The sequence below is a fragment of the Bufo bufo genome, chromosome 5 (genome assembly GCF_905171765.1).
Source record: "Bufo bufo chromosome 5, aBufBuf1.1, whole genome shotgun sequence".
Lineage (NCBI taxonomy): Eukaryota > Metazoa > Chordata > Amphibia > Anura > Bufonidae > Bufo > Bufo bufo.
The window spans coordinates 282,007,622-282,029,676 of record NC_053393.1 but is presented as its reverse complement, the minus strand read 5'-3'; the positions used below and the strand labels follow the sequence as shown (position 1 = coordinate 282,029,676).

At 43.8% G+C, this 22,055-nt stretch overlaps 1 protein-coding gene across 2 annotated transcripts in view; it reads right to left on the bottom strand.

Moving 5' to 3' along the window:
- TGFBR1 (transforming growth factor beta receptor 1) overlaps positions 1 to 22,055 on the bottom strand; it is a 319,080-nt gene that overhangs the window by 187,408 nt on the left and 109,617 nt on the right. For both annotated transcript variants that reach the window (XM_040431743.1, XM_040431742.1), the window contains 3 exons: positions 15,568 to 15,807; positions 13,930 to 14,160; positions 7,134 to 7,301 (listed from right to left, as the gene is read on the bottom strand). In XM_040431743.1, coding sequence (XP_040287677.1) covers positions 7,134 to 7,301; positions 13,930 to 14,160; positions 15,568 to 15,807 — 639 coding nt within the window. The remainder of the gene's footprint in view (positions 1 to 7,133; positions 7,302 to 13,929; positions 14,161 to 15,567; positions 15,808 to 22,055) is intronic.

Sequence of the window (22,055 nt, the reverse complement as noted above, 5' to 3'; positions counted from 1 at the left end):
TATTTACTAATATGATCTGTTATATGACTTTTGATTGGATTTTTTGAAAATCGCCAGCCTGCCAGCCAATGATCGTTGCTGGCAGGCTGGTGACGAAATACTTCTTTTAATTTTGCCGGCCCGCGATGTGCATGCGCGGGCCGGCTTTGAGCGAAATCTCGCGTCTCGCGAGATGACGCGTATATGCGTGACTCTGCGCAGCGCTGCCACCTCCGGAACGCGATCCTGCGTTAGGCGGTCCGGAGGTGGTTAAAGGGAACCTGTCACCTGGATTTTGGGTATAGAGCTGAGGACATGGGCTGCTAGATGGCCGCTAGCACATCCGCAATACCCAGTCCCCATAGCCCTGTGTGCTTTTATTGTGTATAAAAACCGATTTGATACATATGCAAATTAACCTGAGATGAGTCAGAGCTTGAAAACATGACTCTTCTCTGGTCACACAAGATATGACTCTTATGTTAATTTGCATATGTATCAAATCGGGTTTTTTACACAATAAAAGCACACAGAGCTATGGGGACTGGATATTGCGGATGTGCTAGTGGCCATCTAGCAACCTATGTCCTCAGCTCTATACACAAAATCCCGGTGACAGGTTCCCTTTAATTTAATTTTATCTTTTGTGCATTTTTTGTGTCTTAACTAGTAGACGTAGTTGTAATAAATTGTGAAGCTTGCTTCCATGTGGCTTCGTATGTAATAGTGTGCCAAGCATAATTTGAAGGGTGAATCTATTTAGATTGAGCACCTTTTCCGTGTGTGTGAGGCGAGTGAGCTATTTCCATCCATTTATTTCAAGTCTATGACATAGGTTATCCTTGGCACTAGATAACCTATAGGCACTAGATAACCTATAGGTTGCCAAGTACTAGATTTTGCACGATTTTCACGCGCATGCATGGAACAAACCAAAACCAGGGCGACATCAACTCTGTACTTCTAAGGGCTTGTTCACATTACCATTATGTATTCCGTTATGGCTTTCCGTTATAACATGGTTATAATGGAAAATAACGGAATCCCCAAGACTGAAATCAAAACAGAAACCTTTAGAGGCATTCTGTTTTGATCCATCATTATGCTGGACGGAAATACTTCAATTACTCTTACCGGTAATATGTTTTTCATGAGCCCATGACAGCACCTGTGAGAGATCCTCCTCCTTCCGAGGAAACAGGAACTTCCCAGATCTTTAAATTGGTCCCGTGCCTTCCACCTTCAGTACTTGACAAGATTCCTGGGACCAGCAACGCACCTATATATAGTGAAAACTAACAACATAGGCGAGAAAACATAATAGAAAAAACTCTGCGCCAAATATATGCCAGGCATATCTCTTCTTTGGCACCATACTAAAGAGTAGATTTCTCTTTTTTTCCATCATTCTTTATATATAAATAAAAATATTTTTTTATTTTATTTTTTTAATTAAGGGAGGGAATTATGTAGGTGCTGTCATGGGCTCATGGAAAACATATTACCGGTAAGAGTAATTGAAGTATTTCCATTACGCCCCATGACAGCACCTGTGAGAGACTAGACTAGATAACTATTAGGGAGGGACTACAGCCTGCAGGACCTTTCTCCCAAAAGACATATCCTGCACAGATGAAAGGTCCAACCTGTAGTGCTTGTAAAACGTAGAGGGGGAACTCCACGTTGCAGCCCTACAGATCTGTTCTATGGTAGCGCACCCTTTTTCTGCCCAGGAAGAGGCTACTGCCCTGGTGGAATGGGCTGAAAAATCTGAAGGGACCTGACAATCTGAAAGTGAATATGCCAAACCTATCGCTCTCTTGATCCATCTGGCTAAGGTACGGCTTGTAACCTTTGAGCCCCTGTTCTGACCCTGAAATTGAACAAAGAGTTGCGGGGTCTTTCTAAAGTCCTTCGTAGACTCTAAATACGCACAGACACACCTTCTAACGTCTAAAGTATGAAAGGATCTTTCTCCTTCATTCTTTGGGTCCTGACAAAAGGAAGGGAGAACTATTTCCTGAGACTTATGGAATACCGACACTACCTTGGGCAGGAATGCAGGGTCTGGTTTGAAAACAATCCTATTCTCCAGAATCTGAGTATATGGTGGGAAGAGGACAAAGCGGACAGCTCTCTACTCGTCTGGCAGATGTAATGGCCACTAAAAATACGGTCTTATAGGACAACATCTTTAAGGGGATGTCCCCCAGAGGCTCAAACGGAGCCTTAGTTAGAGCAGAAAGAACCAGGTTAAGGTCCCATGGGGCTGACTTAGATTTAACTATAGGACATAGCCTAGAGGATCCCCTAATGAACCTTTTGACCCAAGGATGAGTAGCCAATCGAAAGTCAAACAGGACACTCAGTGCCGAGACCTGCACCTTGAGAGTGCTGGGTTTAAGCTTTTTGTTAAGGCCTTCCTGCAAAAAGTTCAAAATTAACGGGATGTTGGGTGAGTTCAAGTCTAAGTCTGGACCTGCAAACCGAAGGAAGGTTTTTCCATACCCTAAGATAGATTTCGGAGGTGACTTTTTTCCTACTAGCTAGGAGAGTCCGATGACCTGTTCCGATAGGCCTCTAGACCTGAAGAATGTCCTCTCAAAATCCAAGCTGTCAGGTGGAGGTTCTTGACTTCGGGTGATGTAGAGGGCCCTGATATAATTAGGTCCCTGTCTTTCTGGAAGCACCCAGGGATCGGCTATTGATAGTCTCCTCAACCAAGCAAACCAAACTCTTCTTGGCAAGAATGGTGCTATTAGTATCACCGTCGCCTGCTCCCCCCTGATCTTCTGGATCACTCTGGGCAATAGGCTGATGGGAGGAAACGCATAGACTAGGCCCTTCCCCCACGTCTGTGAGAGCGCATCTGTGCCTATCGACTGATCCTCCCTGCTGAGAGAAAATAACTTTTTGTACTTTTTGTTTTCCACCGAGGCGAATAGATCTATCGTAGGGGATCCCCCATAGGGCCTGTATTTGGTGAAACACTTCCCGATTCAGACACCAATTCGCCTGACTGAATCTGTGTGTCTGCTGAGAAAGTCCGCCCGGTGATTCTCTGAGCCTTTCAGGTGAACCGCTGAGAGAGACAGAGCTTCCCCCTGTATTAACAAGAAAATCCTGGATGCCAGCTCCATTAGTTGATAGGATCTTGTCCCCCCTTGTTTGTTTATATAAGCCACCACCGATGCGTTGTCTGATAGGATCCTGACATGCTTTTGAGACAAAAAAGGGAGACTTTTCTCTAGTGCGCACAGGACTGCTCTTAACTCCCTGGCATTTTGGGACTGAGCACTCTGGTCTCTTGACCAAGGACCTTGGAAAAACCCCAAAACTGAATGGGCCCCCCCATCCCCAAGGGCTTGTGTCGGTGGTTATTATCAAGGGGTCGTGTCTCACCCACTCTACCCCCCGACCGAGGTTCGAAGCCTTTAGCCACCAAGCTAGGGACCGGGTTACTGAACCCGGGACCACAATCTTGTGATCCAGGGATAGCGACCTCCCATCCCATTTGGACAGAATGAGCCGTTGCAGTATTCTGGACCTGAATTGGGCCCACCTCACAGCCGGAATACAAGCCGCCATCAGACCCAGAATACACATAGCTTTTCTTAAGGGGACTTCCTTGATTTTGCTGAAAGACCTGATCTTCTGCTGAATCACCTCCTTCTTGTCTGCTGGAAGATAAGATTTCTGAGTCTGAGAGTCTAACAGGATGCCTAGGAAAACGCATCTGGATGTTGGAATCAGGGATGATTTGTCCCAATTTATTAACCAGCCCAGGCTCATCAGGATCCCCAGGACCTTCTGTATGTGAGATTTCAACTGCTCTGGGGACTGCCCCTACCAAGAGAAGGTCGTCCAGGTATGAGACTATAATGATGTCCGACCTCCTTACTTCTGCCATTACCTCCCGCCATCAGCTTTGTGAAGAGCCTCGGCGCCTGTGATACCCCAAAAGGAAGTGCTCTGAACTGTAAATGGACGATTGATTCCCCCATCTTCACTGCCACCCTCAGGTATCTTTGGGACCAAGGGATGGATGGGCACGTGGTAGTAGGCATCTTTTATGTCTATTGAGGCCATCACGCAGTTGGGGAACAGATGAAGGACCGTGGAGGAGATGGACTCCATCCTGAATTTCTGGTAGGACAGATACTGGTTGAGACCCTTCAAATTTATAATCAGTCTGAACGTACCGTTGGGCTTGGGGACCAGAAATAGGGTTGAATGAAAACCCTCTCCTTGTTCGTCCTTTGGGACTGGGACAAGGACTGCCTTTTCCAGGAGGTTGTTTATTTCCTCCGAAAGTGCCACCTGTTTTGGAGAATTTTGGTTTAAAGAAGTAACTTTGAATGTCCTGGGTGGTAGTCTCTTGAAGTCTAGGCGATAGCCTTCCTTTATAATATCCTTTACCCAGGCACTTGCAGTAATATTTTGTCAGGCTGGAAAAAATAAAGAAAGACGACCGCCCACTTGGGGTCTGGCGTCATTGTTGAGTGGAGCTTGATGTTTGAGGTCTGGATTTAAACAGCACACTTTTTTATTTATCAGATCTCCACTCCCTCCTTTTCTTTTGATCCCCAAAAGCCTTCCTTCTTTCGTTACTCCGAAATGGCTTCCCCTGTTAAGAAAAAAGGATTTCCAGCACGTCCTTTCCTAATCGGATGCCTTATCTAAAATGTCATCTAAGGCTGATCCAAATAAAAAATCTCCTTGGCAAGGTAAGGCACAAAGCTTAGATTTTGAAGCTACATCGCCCTTCCACCCTTTCAACCATAACGACCTTCTGGCTGAATTGGATAGTGCAGCCGCCCTAGCGGAAAGCCTCAATGCGTCAGCGGAGGCATCAGAGATAAAGTCCACTGCACTGGACATAGTTGGTATCGCCTCGAGCAGCTGATCCCTAGGAGTCTTATTCTCTATATGAGACTCTAATTCCTCCAACCAGAGCTTTAACGACCTAGCCACCGAGGTAGTTGCTATATTTGGCTTAAAGGCAGAAGTGGAAGCTTCCCAATTCTTCCTTAAGTATGCATCAGCCCTTTTGTCCATGGGATCTTTGAGGATCTAGGGTCCCTTAAACGGGAGAGCTGACTTCTTATTTATCTTAGCTACAGGAGCGTCTACCCTCGGTACCTCCTGCCAAGCTGACACTTCCTGATCATCAAAGGGGTACTTTCTCTTGACCGCTCTAGGGATAAAAAGAATTTTATCGGGCTTCTCCCATTCACGTTTAATCAGGTCCTTGATACAGTCCTGAATGGGGAAAACTCTAGACTTTTTAGGCTTTAGGCTCTCAAACATCAGCTCTGGTCTAGACCTGGACTCCTTTTCCTCCTCCAGCTCCATCGTGGATCTAACCGCCTTCAATAATAGGTCCGTATCTTCTGCTCTAAACAACGGCTTCCCTGTCAAATCCTCAGAAGAGGAATCTGAGTCTACAATAGCGCCCTCCTCAGACCCAGAGTCCATAGTATCCTCCGCTACCGCCTGGGCCCTCTTATGCCTGGATGAGGCTAGGGCATGGATTTTTTAAGCTCCTCTACGGACGAACGGACTTTTAACTAAATTCTGGATACTCTGTAATAAAGATGGCGACTCCTCTGCACTAACTTATCCAGACATGGTTGACAACATGTCTTGGAGTAAGATGGATCCAACTTCCCTCTTGCAAATTCACACTCCTTAGCGCTTTTGTGGGAAGCTTTCTTTGGGGCCTCTTTAGCCTGCATTTAATAAAACAGCCCATCAGTTTAACCTGACCATAATAATAACTCCCCAAAGGGAGATGGTGGGGGTTAACCCCTCTTACCCCCAGGAGTACCATGCTGGATTCCAAAAGCTGCTCCTGTCTGTCGGTGCGCTGTTGTACATCCCCTTCTTCCTGCATCATAATGCTGCGTAAAGGGGGCCAATCGAGGGCTGTAGGTGCCGCTTGTGCCGGTCGATCTCCTGCTGCTACTCCCTCCCATACTTTATTCCCTTTTTCAAATGGGCCGCGCAGCGCCCGCCATGTTTAGCTCCTCCCCCTTCCGGCCGGTGGAACGCACGCGTCACTTCCGGTGCGACGCGCACGGCCAACACAGCCAGCCTCAATGAGAGGAGAAGAAGCAGCTCCCCCCTCATGCCGCGACTTCGCCGGCAGGCAGGGACACGAGGCAGCCTCAGGCATCCCCCCATGGCTCCGAAGAAGGGAAAAGAATTGCAGACGCCGGGCTTCTCAGCGGCTGCTAGTGGAGACTTACGCCGACAGGTACCTCCACTAGGTTCCGTTTTAACCCTAGAGGTCCTGCAGCCGAAAAATAGACCTGGAAAGAAATCCTCCTGTCCCTGGACAGGAAACAGGAAAGAACTGAAGGTGGAAGGCACGGGACCAATTTAAAGATCTGGGAAGTTCCTGTTTCCTGTCCGGAAGGAGGAGGATCTCTCACAGGTGCTGTCATGGGGCGTAATGGAAAACAAGGTTTGTCGACAGAACTTTGTTTTCCGTCCAGCATAACGGAAACCAGACGGATCCGTTATGCTTGCCCATATACTTCTATTATGATGGATCAAAACGGAATGCCTCTAAAGGTTTCAGTCTTATGGATTCCGTTATAACCATGTTCTAACGGAAGGCCATAACGGAATACATAATGGTGATGTGAACAAGCCCTAATTCAGTATAATCTGATTTTCACCAGGAATCACTTCCAGGTTTCAGCCTGTTTCCTATAGATTCCAAAACTACTGCCAACAAATAGTCTCTGCCACTCTTGGCAGAAGCATACCCACTACATATGAATGAATGTTGTTATAAAAGGACACATGGTCTGTAGTCCTCTTCTGCGTCTTGGAACCGACTCTGGGGCTCATCATCTTCCTTGAAATTTGGAGTCATCAATATAACTCTAGTTTCTGATGTGATCTGGCTACACCTCCTGAGGTAACTGGGAAAGTCACGTGGTAGTTACCTGAAGACAGTGTATGCAATTGTGTGATGGAGTACAGTTAGAAAAGGATTAAAAATAAAGTAAATCAAATATAAAAAAATAAAAAAAATAAAAAGGCACTACTGTGTCAGATACAGTCAAAACCAAATCTATTCAAGGAGGTACAAAAATGATGTTACTTTTTATTGAGATTTTCGTTAACTTGGAAAGTCATACCTTGTGTCCCAACTATCTCCATGTGAAGATGAGCCAAGCCGCTTGCTGTGGATAATGATAGCTTGAGCATTCCTTCCACAGTCACCGTATACCGGTTCAGGTAATCAAAAAGCGAACCATGCTCATGATAATCAGATACCAACCAAAGTTGAGTCCAAGTTCCATTATCTGTAGATAAAAGCAGATAAAAAAGTACAGATAAGACTTTTACACATTAATAATCACAATCCCAGAATCACAATTTATCAGAATAACTAAGTGTCTTCTCCACACATACAGGGAATGGGAAAGATAATGGGCTCTTTGTTTTTTTTATAATCAGTGGAAGTGTCAACAGTAGAAGTCACACTGACTAAACACTTATATAACCTGCCCATTTCCCCTGATGAAGCCAGAATACTGGTGAAACATGTCGGGGGGCAGTTGTAGTTTGCAGTTTTAGATTCAGTCTTCCACTCCATTGTGATCCAACTGTGTTCAGTCCGGCTGGACTACATCTCAATAGAGAGAACAATCAAGCTATTCAGTTCAAACACAAGCTTATGGTGTGTACTATAGCTTGTAGGGCTGTGGTCTGGCGTTAAGCTGGCCTCACGTGTATAAGATGGTCATTAGTATCCCTCTGACAGTGGGTTGATGTCACCTGTTCCCCACTGCTTTACACTGCCATACTGACAATATTCAGTTGGCAACAGACCTACATTAAGTAACACGGCACTGTCCTGTATTACAAGTAAGAAGTCTTCCACTTCATTGTGATCCAACTGTGTTCAGTCCGGCTGGACTACATCTCAATGGAGAGATTAATCAAGCTATTCAGTTCAAACACCAGCTTATGGTGTGTACTATAGCTTGTAGGGCTATCTGTGGTCTGGCATTTTCGCTGGCCTCACGTGTATAAGCGGGTCATTAGCATCCCATCTGACAGTGGGTTGATGTCGCCTGTTCCCACTGCTTTACACTGCCATACTGACAACAATATTCAGTTGGCAACAGCCCTGCACCAAGTAATACGGCATTGCCCTGTATTACAAGTAATAGGGTGGGAGGTAGTGCACCCCTCCACGCCCCGTCATTTGCCGTTCAACATCTCAATTCTCTAGTGAGTGCTGACCGTATTTTTAAACATACTATTTTTTGGTTTGTAAAATAGTTAATAAAAAGGTAAATAAAATGAGCACTCACTTAGTAATTCAGATTTTAATATATATAATAAAAGTGAAGTATTAAATTTCACCTGGGTCAAGATAGGTCTTATTGCCTTCCTAGGCATTTGTAAAATTACCTCTAAATAACTAAACTCCACAACATTGAAATTCCAACACCGAGAAGGACAAGCCAGAAGGTTATGCAAATCAAGGAAGGTGCAGGTGCCGCGAAAATCTGCAAATGACGACATTTTCAAGCACCTAAGCTCCAATTTGTGGCACGTGGGATAGGCATAAAAGCCCAATTCAAAGAAAAGCTTTTTAGCCATATAAAACCTCAAAAATTGGATCAAGTCATGTGGGATGATTACACAATGCTTCTTGTTTGTCAACTTGTCAGTTATCAACACTTGGTTTAACACTCCAGAAGATCAGACCAAGATGACAGCACTCTTCAACATTGCATGTCCTGGAGGTTGGGGAAACAAACTGAAAATGACAGCAGGAGGCGCACCGAGATGAACCTCTGCATAGATGGATCGTCTGCCTAGAATTGGCATGTTGTCATTTTGTACTTGAAGTGAAATTGGACATTAGATCCAGTGCCTCGTGCAGCAAACTATGTCTACACAAACCATCAGTAGGTGTTTCCATGACACAGAGTTATTAGCCAGGTGCCCAACTACAGGTGTTGCATTGGCCTCAAGCCACCACTATAAAAGGCTATCATGGCGCATAACAAGATGGCAATGAAGGCTGGAATAGAGGCATATCCTCCTCAGTGATGAGTCCCGCTTTTGCCTTGGACACTGATTACCAGAGAATAGTCTGGAGACCACGAGGGTAGTGCCATGAAAAGGCCTTCACAAGGGAACGTCACACCGATTCTACTCCTAGAATTATGGTATGGGGCGGCCTAATGTACAGTAGCTGGAAGCCTTTAATTCTCATTTCAGGTACACTAACAACTAGACGTTACATTGATTTGGTGATTAACCAGTGGTAAGGCCATTTCTCCAAAAGGTTCCAGGAGACATTTTTCAACAGGACACAGCCATGCCACATGTTCCTTTGTGCTACTGTGAACAGCCTGAGTGGCCTAAACATGCTACCATAGCTTGCAGCTTCACTGGACTTGTTTTCCAACAGGGCACACTTAGGATGTCATTGGTTCACATTTGCAAAGGGAGCTTCCAGCAAAGAATCTTGATGATTTGCATGCCCAAATGCAATCAGAATGGCAGAACATTTCTCAGACAACCAGTAATAACCACAGTGATAGAATGTCAAGGTGTGTAAGTACGTGTATTTCTGAACATGGTGCTCATACTCTACAATAAATAAACGGAGGAGGTTTTTAAGTTTATTGCCAATTTTTATAATTTTCATTATCATTAACATATCTATCAATCGTCTGATTTACAAAATTCCAGGACTTTTCCTTTTTGGTGTTGAGGAGTGAATATCATTTTTAGATTACATTGGACTATAACTATTCTGTTCAAAAACTCCTTAGGTGTACGACCACACAGGGCAGATTTTCTAACAAGGATTTTACCCCAATTCTGTAACAGAATTTTCAGGTATTGCATGCAGATTTATCTAGAACTTTGCCATGTATTTGCTATGAAATTCCCCCTATGCATTGCAAAGAGTGGAATACGCAAAAAAAATAATTATTATACACAGTACAGACCAAAAGTTTGGACACACCTTCTCATTCAAAGAGTTTTCTTTATTTTCATGACTATGAAAATTGTAGATTCACACTGAAGGCATCAAAACTATGAATTAACACATGTAGAATTATATACATAACAAACAAGTGTGAAACAACTGAAAATACACTGCTCAAAAAAATAAAGGGAACACAAAAATAACATCCTAGATCTGAGTTAATTAAATATTCTTCTGAAATACTTTGTTCTTTACATAGTTGAATGTGCCGACAACAAAAATCACACAAAAATAAAAAAATTGAAATCAAATTTTTCAACCCATGGAGGTCTGGATTTGGAGTCACACTCAAAATTAAAGTGGAAAAACACACTACAGGCTGATCCAACTTTGATGTAATGTCCTTAAAAACAAGTCAAAATGAGGCTCAGTAGTGTGTGTGGCCTCCACGTGCCTGTATGACCTCCCTACAACGCCTGTGCATGCTCCTGATGAGGTGGCGGACGGTCTCCTGAGGGATCTCCTCCCAGACCTGGACTAAAGCATCTGCCAACTCCTGGACAGTCTGTGGTGCAACGTGATGTTGGTGGATAGAGCGAGACATGATGTCCCAGATGTGCTCAATTGGATTCAGGTCTGGGGAATGGGCAGGCCAGTCCATAGCATCAATGCCTTCGTCTTGCAGGAACTGCTGACACACTCCAGCCACATGAGGTCTAGCATTGTCTTGCATTACAAGGAACCCAGGACCAACCGCACCAGCATATGGTCTCACAAGGGGTCTGAGGATCTCATCTCGGTACCTAATGGCAGTCAGGCTACCTCTGGCGAGCACATGGAGGGCTGTGCGGCCCTCCAAAGAAATGCCACCCCACACCATTACTGACCCAATGCCAAATCGGTCATGCTGGAGGATGTTGCAGGCAGCAGAACGTTCTCCACGGCGTCTCCAGACTGTCACATCTGTCACATGTGCTCAGTGTTAACCTGCTTTCATCTGTGAAGAGCACAGGGCACCAGTGGCGAACTTGCCAATCTTGGTGTTCTCTGGCAAATGTCAAACGTCCTGCACGGTGTTGGGCTGTAAGCCCAACCCCCACCTGTGGACGTCGGGCCCTCATATCACCCTCATGGAGTCTGTTTCTGACCGTTTGAGCAGACACATGCACATTTGTGGCCTGCTGGAGGTCATTTTGCAGGGCTCTGGCAGTGCTCCTCCTGTTCCTCCTTGCACAAAGGCGGAGGTAGCGGTCCTGCTGCTGGGTTGTTGCCCTCCTACGGCCTCCTCCACGTCTCCTGATGTACTGGCCTGTCTCCTGGTAGCGCCTCCATGCTCTGGACACTACGCTGACAGACACAGCAAACCTTCTTGCCACAGCTCGCATTGATGTGCCATCCTAGATAAGATGCACTACCTGAGCCACTTGTGTGGGTTGTAGACTCAGTCTCATGCTACCACTAGAGTGAAAGCACCGCCAGCATTCAAAAGTGACCAAAACATCAGCCAGGAAGCATAGGAACTGATAAGTGGTCTGTGGTCACCCCCTGCAGAACCACTCCTTTATTGGGGGTGTCTTGCTAATTGTCTATAATTTCCACCTGTTGTCTATTCCATTTGCACAACAGCATGTGAAATGGATTGTCACTCAGTGTTGCTTCCTAAGAGGACAGTTTGATTTCACAGAAGTGTGATTGACTTGGAGTTACATTGTGTTGTTTAAGTGTTCCCTTTATTTTTTTGAGCAGTGTATGTCATATTCTAGGTTCTTCAAAGTAGCCACCTTTTGCTTTGATTACTGCTTTGCACACTCTTGGCATTCTCTTGATGAGCTTCAAGAGGTAGACCCCTGAAATGGTTTTCACTTCACAGGTGTGCCCTGTCAGGTTTAATAAGTGGGATTTCTTGCCTTATAAATGGGGTTGGGACCATCAGTTGCGTTGAGGAGAAGTCAGGTGGATACACAGCTGATAGTCCTACTGAATAGACTGTTAGAATTTGTATTATGGCAAGAAAAAAGCAGCTAAGTAAAGAAAAACGAGTGGGCATCATTACTTTAAGAAAAGAAGGTCAGTCAGCCGAAAAATTGGGAAAACTTTGAAAGTAAGGGCTATTTGACCATGAAGGAGAGTGATGGGGTGCTGCGCCAGAGGACCTGGCCTCCACAGTCGCCGGACCTGAACCCAATCGAGATGGTTTGGGGTGAGCTGGACCGCAGAGTGAAGGCAAAAGGGCCAACAAGTGCTAAGCATCTATGGGAACTCCTTCAAGACTGTTGGAAGACCATTTCAGATGACTACCTCTTTAAGCTCATCAAGAGAATGTCAAGTGTGCAAAGCAGTAATCAAAGCAAAAGGTGGCTACTTTGAAGAACCTAGAATATGACATTTTCCAGTTGTTTCACACTTGTTTGTTAAGTATATAATTCCACATGTGTTAATTCATAGTTGTGATGCCTTCATAGTCATGAAAATAAAGAAAAAACTCTTTGAATGAGAAGGTGTGTCCAAACTTTTGGTCTGTACTGTATATATATCTATATATCTATTTTAATAACAACAATAATAATATTTCATATTTTAAATCTACAGTGTAGATTGTGCAATGTTTCCTAGGCAGCATGTAGATGAGATTTTGAAAAATCACATCCTGATGTAAAAGCCGTATGTTTTCTGCCTGCAATTCCACAGAGGAAAATTTGCAGCATATCTACCCAAGTAGCCAGACCATTAGATTGAATGGTCAAAAAAATCCCTTTCTCAATCTTCAATTCTTAAGACTCATCCAGAGTAAAATCCATAGATTCGTTCATTTAATATATGAATTAAAGGATTCCATCTCAGCCTTTCGTGGAAAAGACAGAAATAACCTGAGTAAGCTCCGGTTGGCTGGCTGTAGTTGAAGTTACAGAAATGGTAGAGCAGGCTTCACTTCTGTTTCCTTAACAGTTGACAGATCATCTATCCTTTGGATAGGTCATCAGCGGCGTTCGCGCCTTCTCACAGCTTCCTGCAGGCCAGTGCAATCATGACTATAGTGCACGTGGCCTGGGCGCAGGTCAGCCCCATTCTCTTTCATGGGGTGAACTGTTCCCAGGCTACGTGACATCACTGGCCTGCAGGAAGCTTTGAGAAGGCCACAGCGATACTGCAAGTGGTGCTGCCTTATCAAACAGCTGATTGGTGGGGTCCCAAGTGTCAGACCCCCACTGATCAGATACCGATACCTCAAAGGATATAATTGTGACTAAGAAAGGCAGAAAACCCCTATAACGCCTATATCAGTGAATGGCAGCTATGCAGTACTGCAGAGCATGCTACGCTGCTTCTGTAGCACCCGAGTAATGAAATATAGCTTAGCTTGTTGTGAAATGTTGTTTGCATAGCTCACATTATCTGCTATGGGAGTTACAGAAACAGAGCATAGCTGGCTCATATCTCCATACCTTTAGTCATCCCAAGCCAGAGCTTGCTGGTTCCCAGAAGACCCCTTTGGGATGGTAAGTATATTGAAACTTCCTTTAAAGTTGCATGGATTGGTTGATCTGGAAACCATTCACATAATGCTCCTTTTCAGAAAATCCTACATCTTCCCACATCTAATCTATTAACAGGTTTTCAGTCCGGTCTATGGACAGAGTAGTCACTTCGTGGGAGGTGCCGTGGACAGGTATAGAACTTATCATCTCCCCGATGCATTCGCAGATTAGGTGGATTCAGGAGTTTTGCACATGCACCAGGGAGGAGAGTAGGTCTGTCCCCATCCACAGCACCTCCCCAGGCTGTGAAAGTGGCATTCCTATCCAAAGAACAGACTAAAAAATACATTCCAAAGTGGCTGACACAACTTCAAGAAGCTAAGTATATATGAAAACCTTCTACAGGATGCAAGATGAGATTAGTTAGTGTGGGTTGCTGGATTATGAATAACCCTTTTAAGTAAGAATACATAGGATTATAGGGAGTTTACAAACCTTTATTGTCTGCTGCAATAAAGCCAAGAATGTTCTCATGGCGTAGCATCACAGTTTGGTAGATTTCTGCCTCACGGAACCAAGAACGCTCTTCCCTTGATGAGAAAATTTTTACAGCTACTTCCTCACCTCTCCATTTCCCACGCCACACTTCTCCAAAGCGACCTTTGCCAATGCTCTCTTGCAAAACTATTGTTCTAGCAATAGTTCTTTGTACAAGTAATGGGAGACCTTGGATTAAAAATTACAAACGCATCACAATCAATCAATCTATTTAAACAAAGAGAAAAATGTATTTGATTTGGCTCAAGACTACCCAGACAGTACAAAAATGTCTGGCACAAAAATTGAGCTTCACACAAAGAATAAAGTATAAACTGTGCAGAAATTGCACCAAGCCTATTAATTTTATATTTAGTCTGATGGTATGGGGTGCTCCTGAAACAGTGCCATCTCCATATCAGGCTCTCTCATGGACAGCCTGATCCTGCACTAAATAAATAAAAATCCCTGAACATACAGTACAGGCCAAAAGTTTGGACACACCTTCTCATTCAAAGAGTTTTCTTTATTTTCATGACTATGAAAATTGTAGATTCACACTTAAGGCATCAAAACTATGAATTAACACATGTGGAATTATATACATAACAAACAAGTGTGAAACAACTGAAAATATGTCATATTCTAGGTTCTTCAAAGTAGCCACCTTTTGCTTTGATTACTGCTTTGCACACTCTTGGCATTCTCTTGATGAGCTTCAAGAGGTAGTCCCCTGAAATGGTTTTCACTTCACAGGTGTGCGCTGTCAGGTTTAATAAGTGGGATTTCTTGCCTTATAAATGGGGTTGGGACCATCAGTTGCGTTGAGGAGAAGTCAGGTGGATACACAGCTGATAGTCCTACTGAATAGACTGTTAGAATTTGTATTATGGCAAGAAAAAAGCAGCTAAGTAAAGAAAAACGAGTGGCCATCATTACTTTAAGAAATGAAGGTCAGTCAGTCAGCCGAAAAATTGGGAAAACTTTGAAAGTAAGGGCTATTTGACCATGAAGGAGAGTGATGGGGTGCTGCGCCAGATGACCTGGCCTCCACAGTCACCGGACCTGAACCCAATCGAGATGGTTTGGGGTGAGCTGGACCGCAAAGTGAAGGCAAAAGGGCCAACAAGTGCTAAGCATCTCTGGGAACTCCTTCAAGACAGTTGGAAGACCATTTCAGGTGACTACCTCTTGAAGCTCATCAAAAGAATGCCAAGAGTGTGCAAAGCAGTAATCAAAGCAAAAGGTGGCTACTTTGAAGAACCTAGAATATAACATATATTTTCAGTTGTTTCACACTTGTTTGTTATCTATATAATTCCACATGTGTTAATTCATAGTTTTGATGCCTTCATAGTCATGAAAATAAAGAAAACTATGAATGAGAAGGTGTGTCCAAACTTTTGGTCTGTACTGTAGCACTCAAATTAAAACACGGTCATAAAATACAGAAACACTTCTTCAGAATTCAGGCAGTTGCTAGGGAACCCAGTGATATCAGAGATGACATCCAGAAAAAAATAAAAATGTTTTTTTTTTTACTTCTAAATACATATATTGTTTAGGTATATTTCATTTCAATAAAGTTGTAAATACCTGAGCCAGATCCTGAGGTGGTCATGTCATATATTAAATCTTTAAGTGTTGTCCCCTCCGATATAAATGGTCGGTCTAATGAAGGGTCTTCTTCATTAGGAACACGGTGATGGATAACTGTACGATTGTGGCATATGTACAAGATGAACATCAGTAAAATACAGAGGAAACAAACAGGACCAGCAATAATAGCTGCTAACTCCACTGGGGTAAATGTGATCGAAGACTTTGGTGATGTAACTGTAAGAACGCATATTAGAAAAACAAGTTAAACATTCAAATTTACATGAAGATCATTTTCACAAAAGGGAAGATTTCCAACAGAAAAATCAGTACCATACTTCTGATGCACATTTGACAACTTAAAAGGCAAGTTGAAATCCCCTTCAATACCCACTACTTTTGTGATACTGACTAGAGCATGCTTCAAATTTGAAAGTTGCAACTAGTGATGAGTGAAGTATTGAAAAATTCTATTAGGCTGCTTCGCCAAATTTTACAAAAAAATTGGCTTTGTGACAAACTACTTTGTCACAAAGCACATTGGCTGTAGCCAAACACTGGTCTCAATTTTCCCATATCCTGCATGCTAGCATCACGGCTGAGGCCAGCGATTGCCTGCAATGATCAAATGCATTTTTGACAAAGCACGAGAGCAGGAATGTAAGCAGATCTTGTAAGGGATGGAACAAATGATTATTGGGTTTAGTTTATTTTAGCGTTCCTCCAATCTTCATTGCCAAGTATTTTGCAATTCTAGACAACCCACTTAATGGGTACCTCAAATATTATATAGAAACACAAGCCCAGGGCCTGCAACACTGTAGCAGGGTGTTAATCCTAGCAACCAGGAGGATGACTGCTGTAGGAAGTATGGGAAGCAGAGTGCAGCAAATGTCAGGCAGATCCTGGTGGTAGGAGTCCCTATTATTAGGCGGACAGGCAGGGTCATCTGTCACCAAGACCGTGAATGCTGAACAGTGTGTTGTCTTCCAGGTGCTCGGATTCGGCATACTGCGGTTCAGATAGATTGCTGGGTGGGGCTTATGACACACATTGGTACTAATGACAAAGTCACGGGGAGATGGAAGGTCCTTAATTTTTTTTTAGAGAACTAGGAGAGAAGCTAAAGTCTAGGAGCTCCAAGGTAGTCAGAAATACTACTAGTGCCATAAGCATCACTCGAGAGACAGCGGGAGCTTAGGGAGTTAAGTGGCTCAGAAGCTGGCGTAGGAAGGAAGGGTTTTTGGTTCATGGAAAGCTGGGATGATTTCTCTTTCAGCTACAGCAGGGTTTTTTAACTCTGGTCCTCGGGACCCACCTACCTGTGAGGATTTGAGAATATCACACAGAATGAATACCTGTGGTAAGTCCTGATGCATGGGCACCAATTATATCACCTGCTCAATAATAAGGAAATCCTGAAAACCTTAAGGTAGGTGGGTCCCGAGGACCGGAATTGAGAAACCCTGAGCTACAGGCTCTACAGAAGGGAAGGGCTGCATCTTAATGGGGAGGGTACAGCTGTGCTATGTACTTTCCACCCCGACTGTTGAACCATTAGCCATTAAGGTTCAGGAGGAAACCAGGATTGAGGGGTTTGGAGTGAGGGGGAAAGAGGACAAGATATCTTTATATGCGGATGATCTACTTTTTTCCTGGCTGATACCAATTCAGCACTGGACAAATTAATGAATATAATGGAGGAATATGGGAGTATTTCAGGTATTTCGGTTAACTGGAACAAAACCATACTTCTCCCACTAAAGAAAAATGTTATAGTGTTATAAATTAAAGATGTTGGGGGAACAAGATCTTTCTAAATACTTGGGGATAGAAATAGTGGCCTCAGCATCCAGATTTATTGAAAAAGATTAGAACGAGGATTAAAATATGGAATAGGATCCCATTAAAAAAAAAGCAGAAAGGGTTAGTTTAATAAAAATTATCCTGCTTCCTGATTTATACATTAGGAACTGTCCGGTTTATTTAGGTAATTCAGTTTTTAGAGACATTGAAAATTTGAAGTTTAAATGAATTAATTTGGGGAGGTAAAAGAGTAAGGAAAAAACGGTCACATTTAACTCTTCCATATGATCAGGGAGGCCTTGTAGTCACTAACATGAAGATTAATTTTTTAGTGTCTACTGATGATGAAATGGGAGGATTTAGATTTTTGCAGTATTTGGTGAACGATAGCACGGGCGGAGTCCCCAACGTGTTTGCTTTGTTGGAGACGGATCAATTAAATTGGTGGGGGATGCGGATTCTCCCTCTAGTGATTATGTCGACAAGGATGTGGAGAAGAGTTAAGAAGCATCTGGATCTAGAGGGTGCAATAGGGGACACCGTGTTAAGGTTTAATGGGATATTAGGGGAAGCAACATTCACAGGTTAAGCTAAATATTGGCTTGCTAAAGGAAAGTGGTATGTATCACAATTTATGCAGGATGGGGAATTAAACCCTAGGGCAGAGTTAATTAAAAGGGTTTTCCAAGACTATTAAATGCCCCCCCACCATATGCAGGGCCCCTCACACTTCATATACTTACCTTGCTCCCCACACCACTCCTGGTCCACGCACTGCCGCTATTAATTCTCCCTGTGCGTGGATGAAAACATCCGGTGTCGGGGAAGCAGCCAATGTGAGGTGGGGACAGGAACGAGTCTCCTTAGCATTGTGGGTGATGCTAGGGAGGCTCATCCTCGCCTGCCATTGGCTGACCCCAATTAATTGACAATGAATGGGGACAAAAATGATGATTACACTTACCGGTAATCGGATTTTCCAGACCCCACGACAGCACCATAGAGAGGGATCCACCCCCAGGGACAGGAAACCTACAGAAATAAAAGGGTGGAGCCTCTTTACCCATTCAGTGGATTACAGAGCAAGAGAGTGACTCCTACACCATTAGTCATTCGGAACCGAACTAGCATATAAACCATCAATACAGATTTTATTTTTTTACTACTCCAAGTGAAATGCAGAAACCATCACCAAGGGAGGGAATTAGGAAGGGTGCTGTCGTGGTCTGGAAAATCCGATTACCGGTAAGTGTAATCATCATTTTTCCCCTCCCCCACGACAGCCCCATAGAGAGAATTACAGAGGAAAAGAACCCTTCCTAGGGAGGGACCAGCGCTTGTAAAACCTTTCTACCGAAAGAAAGATCAGAGGAAGAGTGCAGATCCAAACGGTAGTGACGGAAAAAGGTAGAAGGTGAAGACCACGTGGCCGCCTTACAAATTTGCTCAATAGAAGCCCCCGACCTTTGCGCCCAAGAAGTGGAAACAGAGCGAGTAGAGTGAGCCCTCACCGAGACTGGAGGAGACAGGCCTTCCTCAAGGTAGGATTGTATAATGCCCAGTCTAAGTCACCTAGACAGGGTGCTCTTAGTAGCCTTCTTCCCTTTATTGGATCCAGAAAAGAGAATGAATAAAGCAGAAGACCTTCTCCATTCTTCCGTAACTCTGATATACTGTAATAAGCATCTCCGTACATCTAATGTATGAAATGCGACCTCCCCAGGATTTTTAGGATGATCACAGAAGGAAGGGAGAATTATCTCTTGGGACCTATGGAATTTAGATGCCACTTTGGGTAAAAAAGCCGGGTCAGGTAGAATTATAACTCTATCATCCAGAATCCTAGTGAAGGGGGGGATTAATGGAAATGGCCTGCAACTCGCTTGTTCTTCTAGCAGTGGTGAGGGCTACTAATAAAACTAGCTTGTAAGTAGGAAGTTTTATGCTTGAAGAATCAATGGGTTCAAAGGGTGCTCTGGTTAAAAATTTTTGTACAAGATTAAGATCCCACTGGGGAACGAGACTGGAGTAATTCTATCGACAGCTTTAAAGAATCTTATGATCCATGGATCTGAAGCAAAGGTTTTGCTCGAATAGGACTGACAGGGCAGAGACATGTACTTTAAGAGTACTCTTTGCAAGACCTAAAGAAAGACCTTTCTGTAAAAATTCAAGTACCTGAGAAATAGGGACCGACAAGGGTAAAATGTTTAGGGTTTAGATTACTAAATTCTATAAATTTCTTCCAGGTTCTAGCGTAGATAGAAATAGTTACAGGATTTCTACTTTTAAGTAAGGTTGTAATGAGTTCCTTAGAGAAACCCTTCTTAATTAATAAGTTCCGCTCAAATTCCAAGCAGTCAGATGGAGACCACTGACTGCTGGATGAAAAACCAAACCCTGGGACAGCAGATTCGGGAGGTCTGGTAGAATCCAGGGGTCTGATATCGACAGTAAACCATGCCCTCTTGGGCCAGAAGAGGGCAATGAGGATAACCCTTGCCTTGTCCTTTCTGATCTTTTTCAAGACTGCTGGGATCAATTGGAAGGGGGGAAAGGCATAAGCTATTGAGAAGTTCCACTTCAGCAGGAAGGCATCCACCCCATAGGGAGATTCCCTCAGATTTAGGGAGCAAAAAAGTTCCACTTTCCTGTTCTGGCTTGAACTGAAAAGATCTATAACCGGTATGCCCCAAGACTCTGTGATCATGGAAAATATTGAAGTGTTCAGGGACCATTCTCCTTGTTTCAAGGGATACCTGCTGAGCAAGTCCGCCTGAACATTCTCTTTCCCCTTTATGTTGAGAGCCGATACGTGGCTGACCTGTTTTTCTAATGTCCCCAGTAATTTCCTTGCTTCCCACCCTAGGGCTATCGACCTTGTCCACCCCCCCCCCCCCCCCCCCCCCCTTGGTGGTTCACATATGCCACGGTAGCCTGATTGACAGAATTCTCACGTGTCCTGTGCCTAATAGGGACTGAGAAGCTTTCATGGACAGTCTTACTGCCACTAATTTTTTCCGATTAGAAGAGAACAGTCTTTGACTTGGGGACCACTGACCCTGAAAATTGTACTCTCGAATATGGGCGCCCCACCCCCAAGAGCTTGCATCCGTGGTCAGGACAATAGGGTCTGGATAGGACCATGGGACTCCCTGAACTAGATTGTCCCTGTCCAGCCACCATGATAGACTTTCCATGTCGTGTTCAAAATTTTTATTCTGACATCCAATGTCCCCCTGTGCTTCTTGAATGCTGTTAGCATCTCTGACTGTAACTGACGGGAATGAAGCTGAGCCCACTCTACCGCCGGGATGCAGGAAACTAGGGACCCCAGGACCGACATTGCCTTTCGAAGAGTCAGAGAGGGGGAAGAAAGGGATTTGATTTGATTCCAGATTTTTGAAATTTTTTCTTCTGGGAGATATACTCTGAGTCTCTGAATTCAAAACTAGGCCTAGGAATCTTTGTTTTTTCACCGGTTTTAATCTGGATTTTTTTGTAGTTTATTATCCACCCCAGTTCTTGAAAGGTCTGTACAACAAACTGAACGCGGTTCTCGCAACTCAATCAGGAATTCGCTATGATCAAAAAATCGTCCAGATATGGAACTATCAAAACGTTTTTGATTCTTATGAACGAAACCATCTTTGCCACCACCTTTGTGAATATCCTTTGGGCCATTGACAGGCCAAAGGGCAATGCCTGGAACTGATATTGCTGGATCCGACCCTCCATCGGAATCGCCACTCTTAGATATTTTAGAAATTTCTGGTGCATGGGAATATGAAAATAGGCGTCTTTTAAATCTATAACCGCCATGAAACAATGAGGAAAGAGTAGAAGGATCGTATTTCTCATCGTTTCAATTTTGAACTTTTTGAAAACCAGAAATTTGTTCAAATCCCTTAGATTGATGATAGTCTTGTGTGTACCATCTGGTTTCGGAACTAGAAAAAGATGGGAGAAATAGCCTTCGGATTGCTCCTCTGGAGGAACAGGAATCAAGACATCTTTCTTGATAAGGTCTAAAACTTCCTTTATTATGGGAAAACCGCCTTTTACACAAATGCTTTTTGTAGTAATGAATCTTTGCGGAGGCAAGGAAAGGAATTCTGGTTTCAGACCCGACCGAATAATTTCCAAGACCCAAGGCCCTGCAATCCTTTCCCAGGCTGTCTGGAAGAATTTTAGCCTTTCTCCCACTTCTAACCTGGCGTCATTGTTGTCGTTGTTTTTTATTTGTAGAGGAAGAGTTTCCAAATAGGAATCCTTTCCCCCAAAATTCTTGGATCTGAATCTAAGATCTTTATCTCTGCCTGTTCTTCTACTTGCATTATTCCTATAGGGACGAAAGGACTGTCTATTCCTGGAACCAAAAACAGCTGTAGAATTAGGGAACCTCCTCTTTCTATCGGCTGCCTTCTCCAAAAGGTCATCTAGCTCTGGACCAAACAAAAATTCTCCCTGGCAGGGGATATTACATAACCTCTGCTTAGAGGCTATATCCCCCGTCAAGAAGTCAGCCGCTTTTTGTAGAGTTGGAGGGGAGAATAAAATTTGTTCCCTAGGGGATCTTTCTTTCAGTTGCACTTCCAGTTGCTGCAACCAAAAGGGCCAAGGTTCTAGCCGTAACAGTAGCAGCTATGGCAGGGCAAAAGGATAAAGTAGAGGCCTCC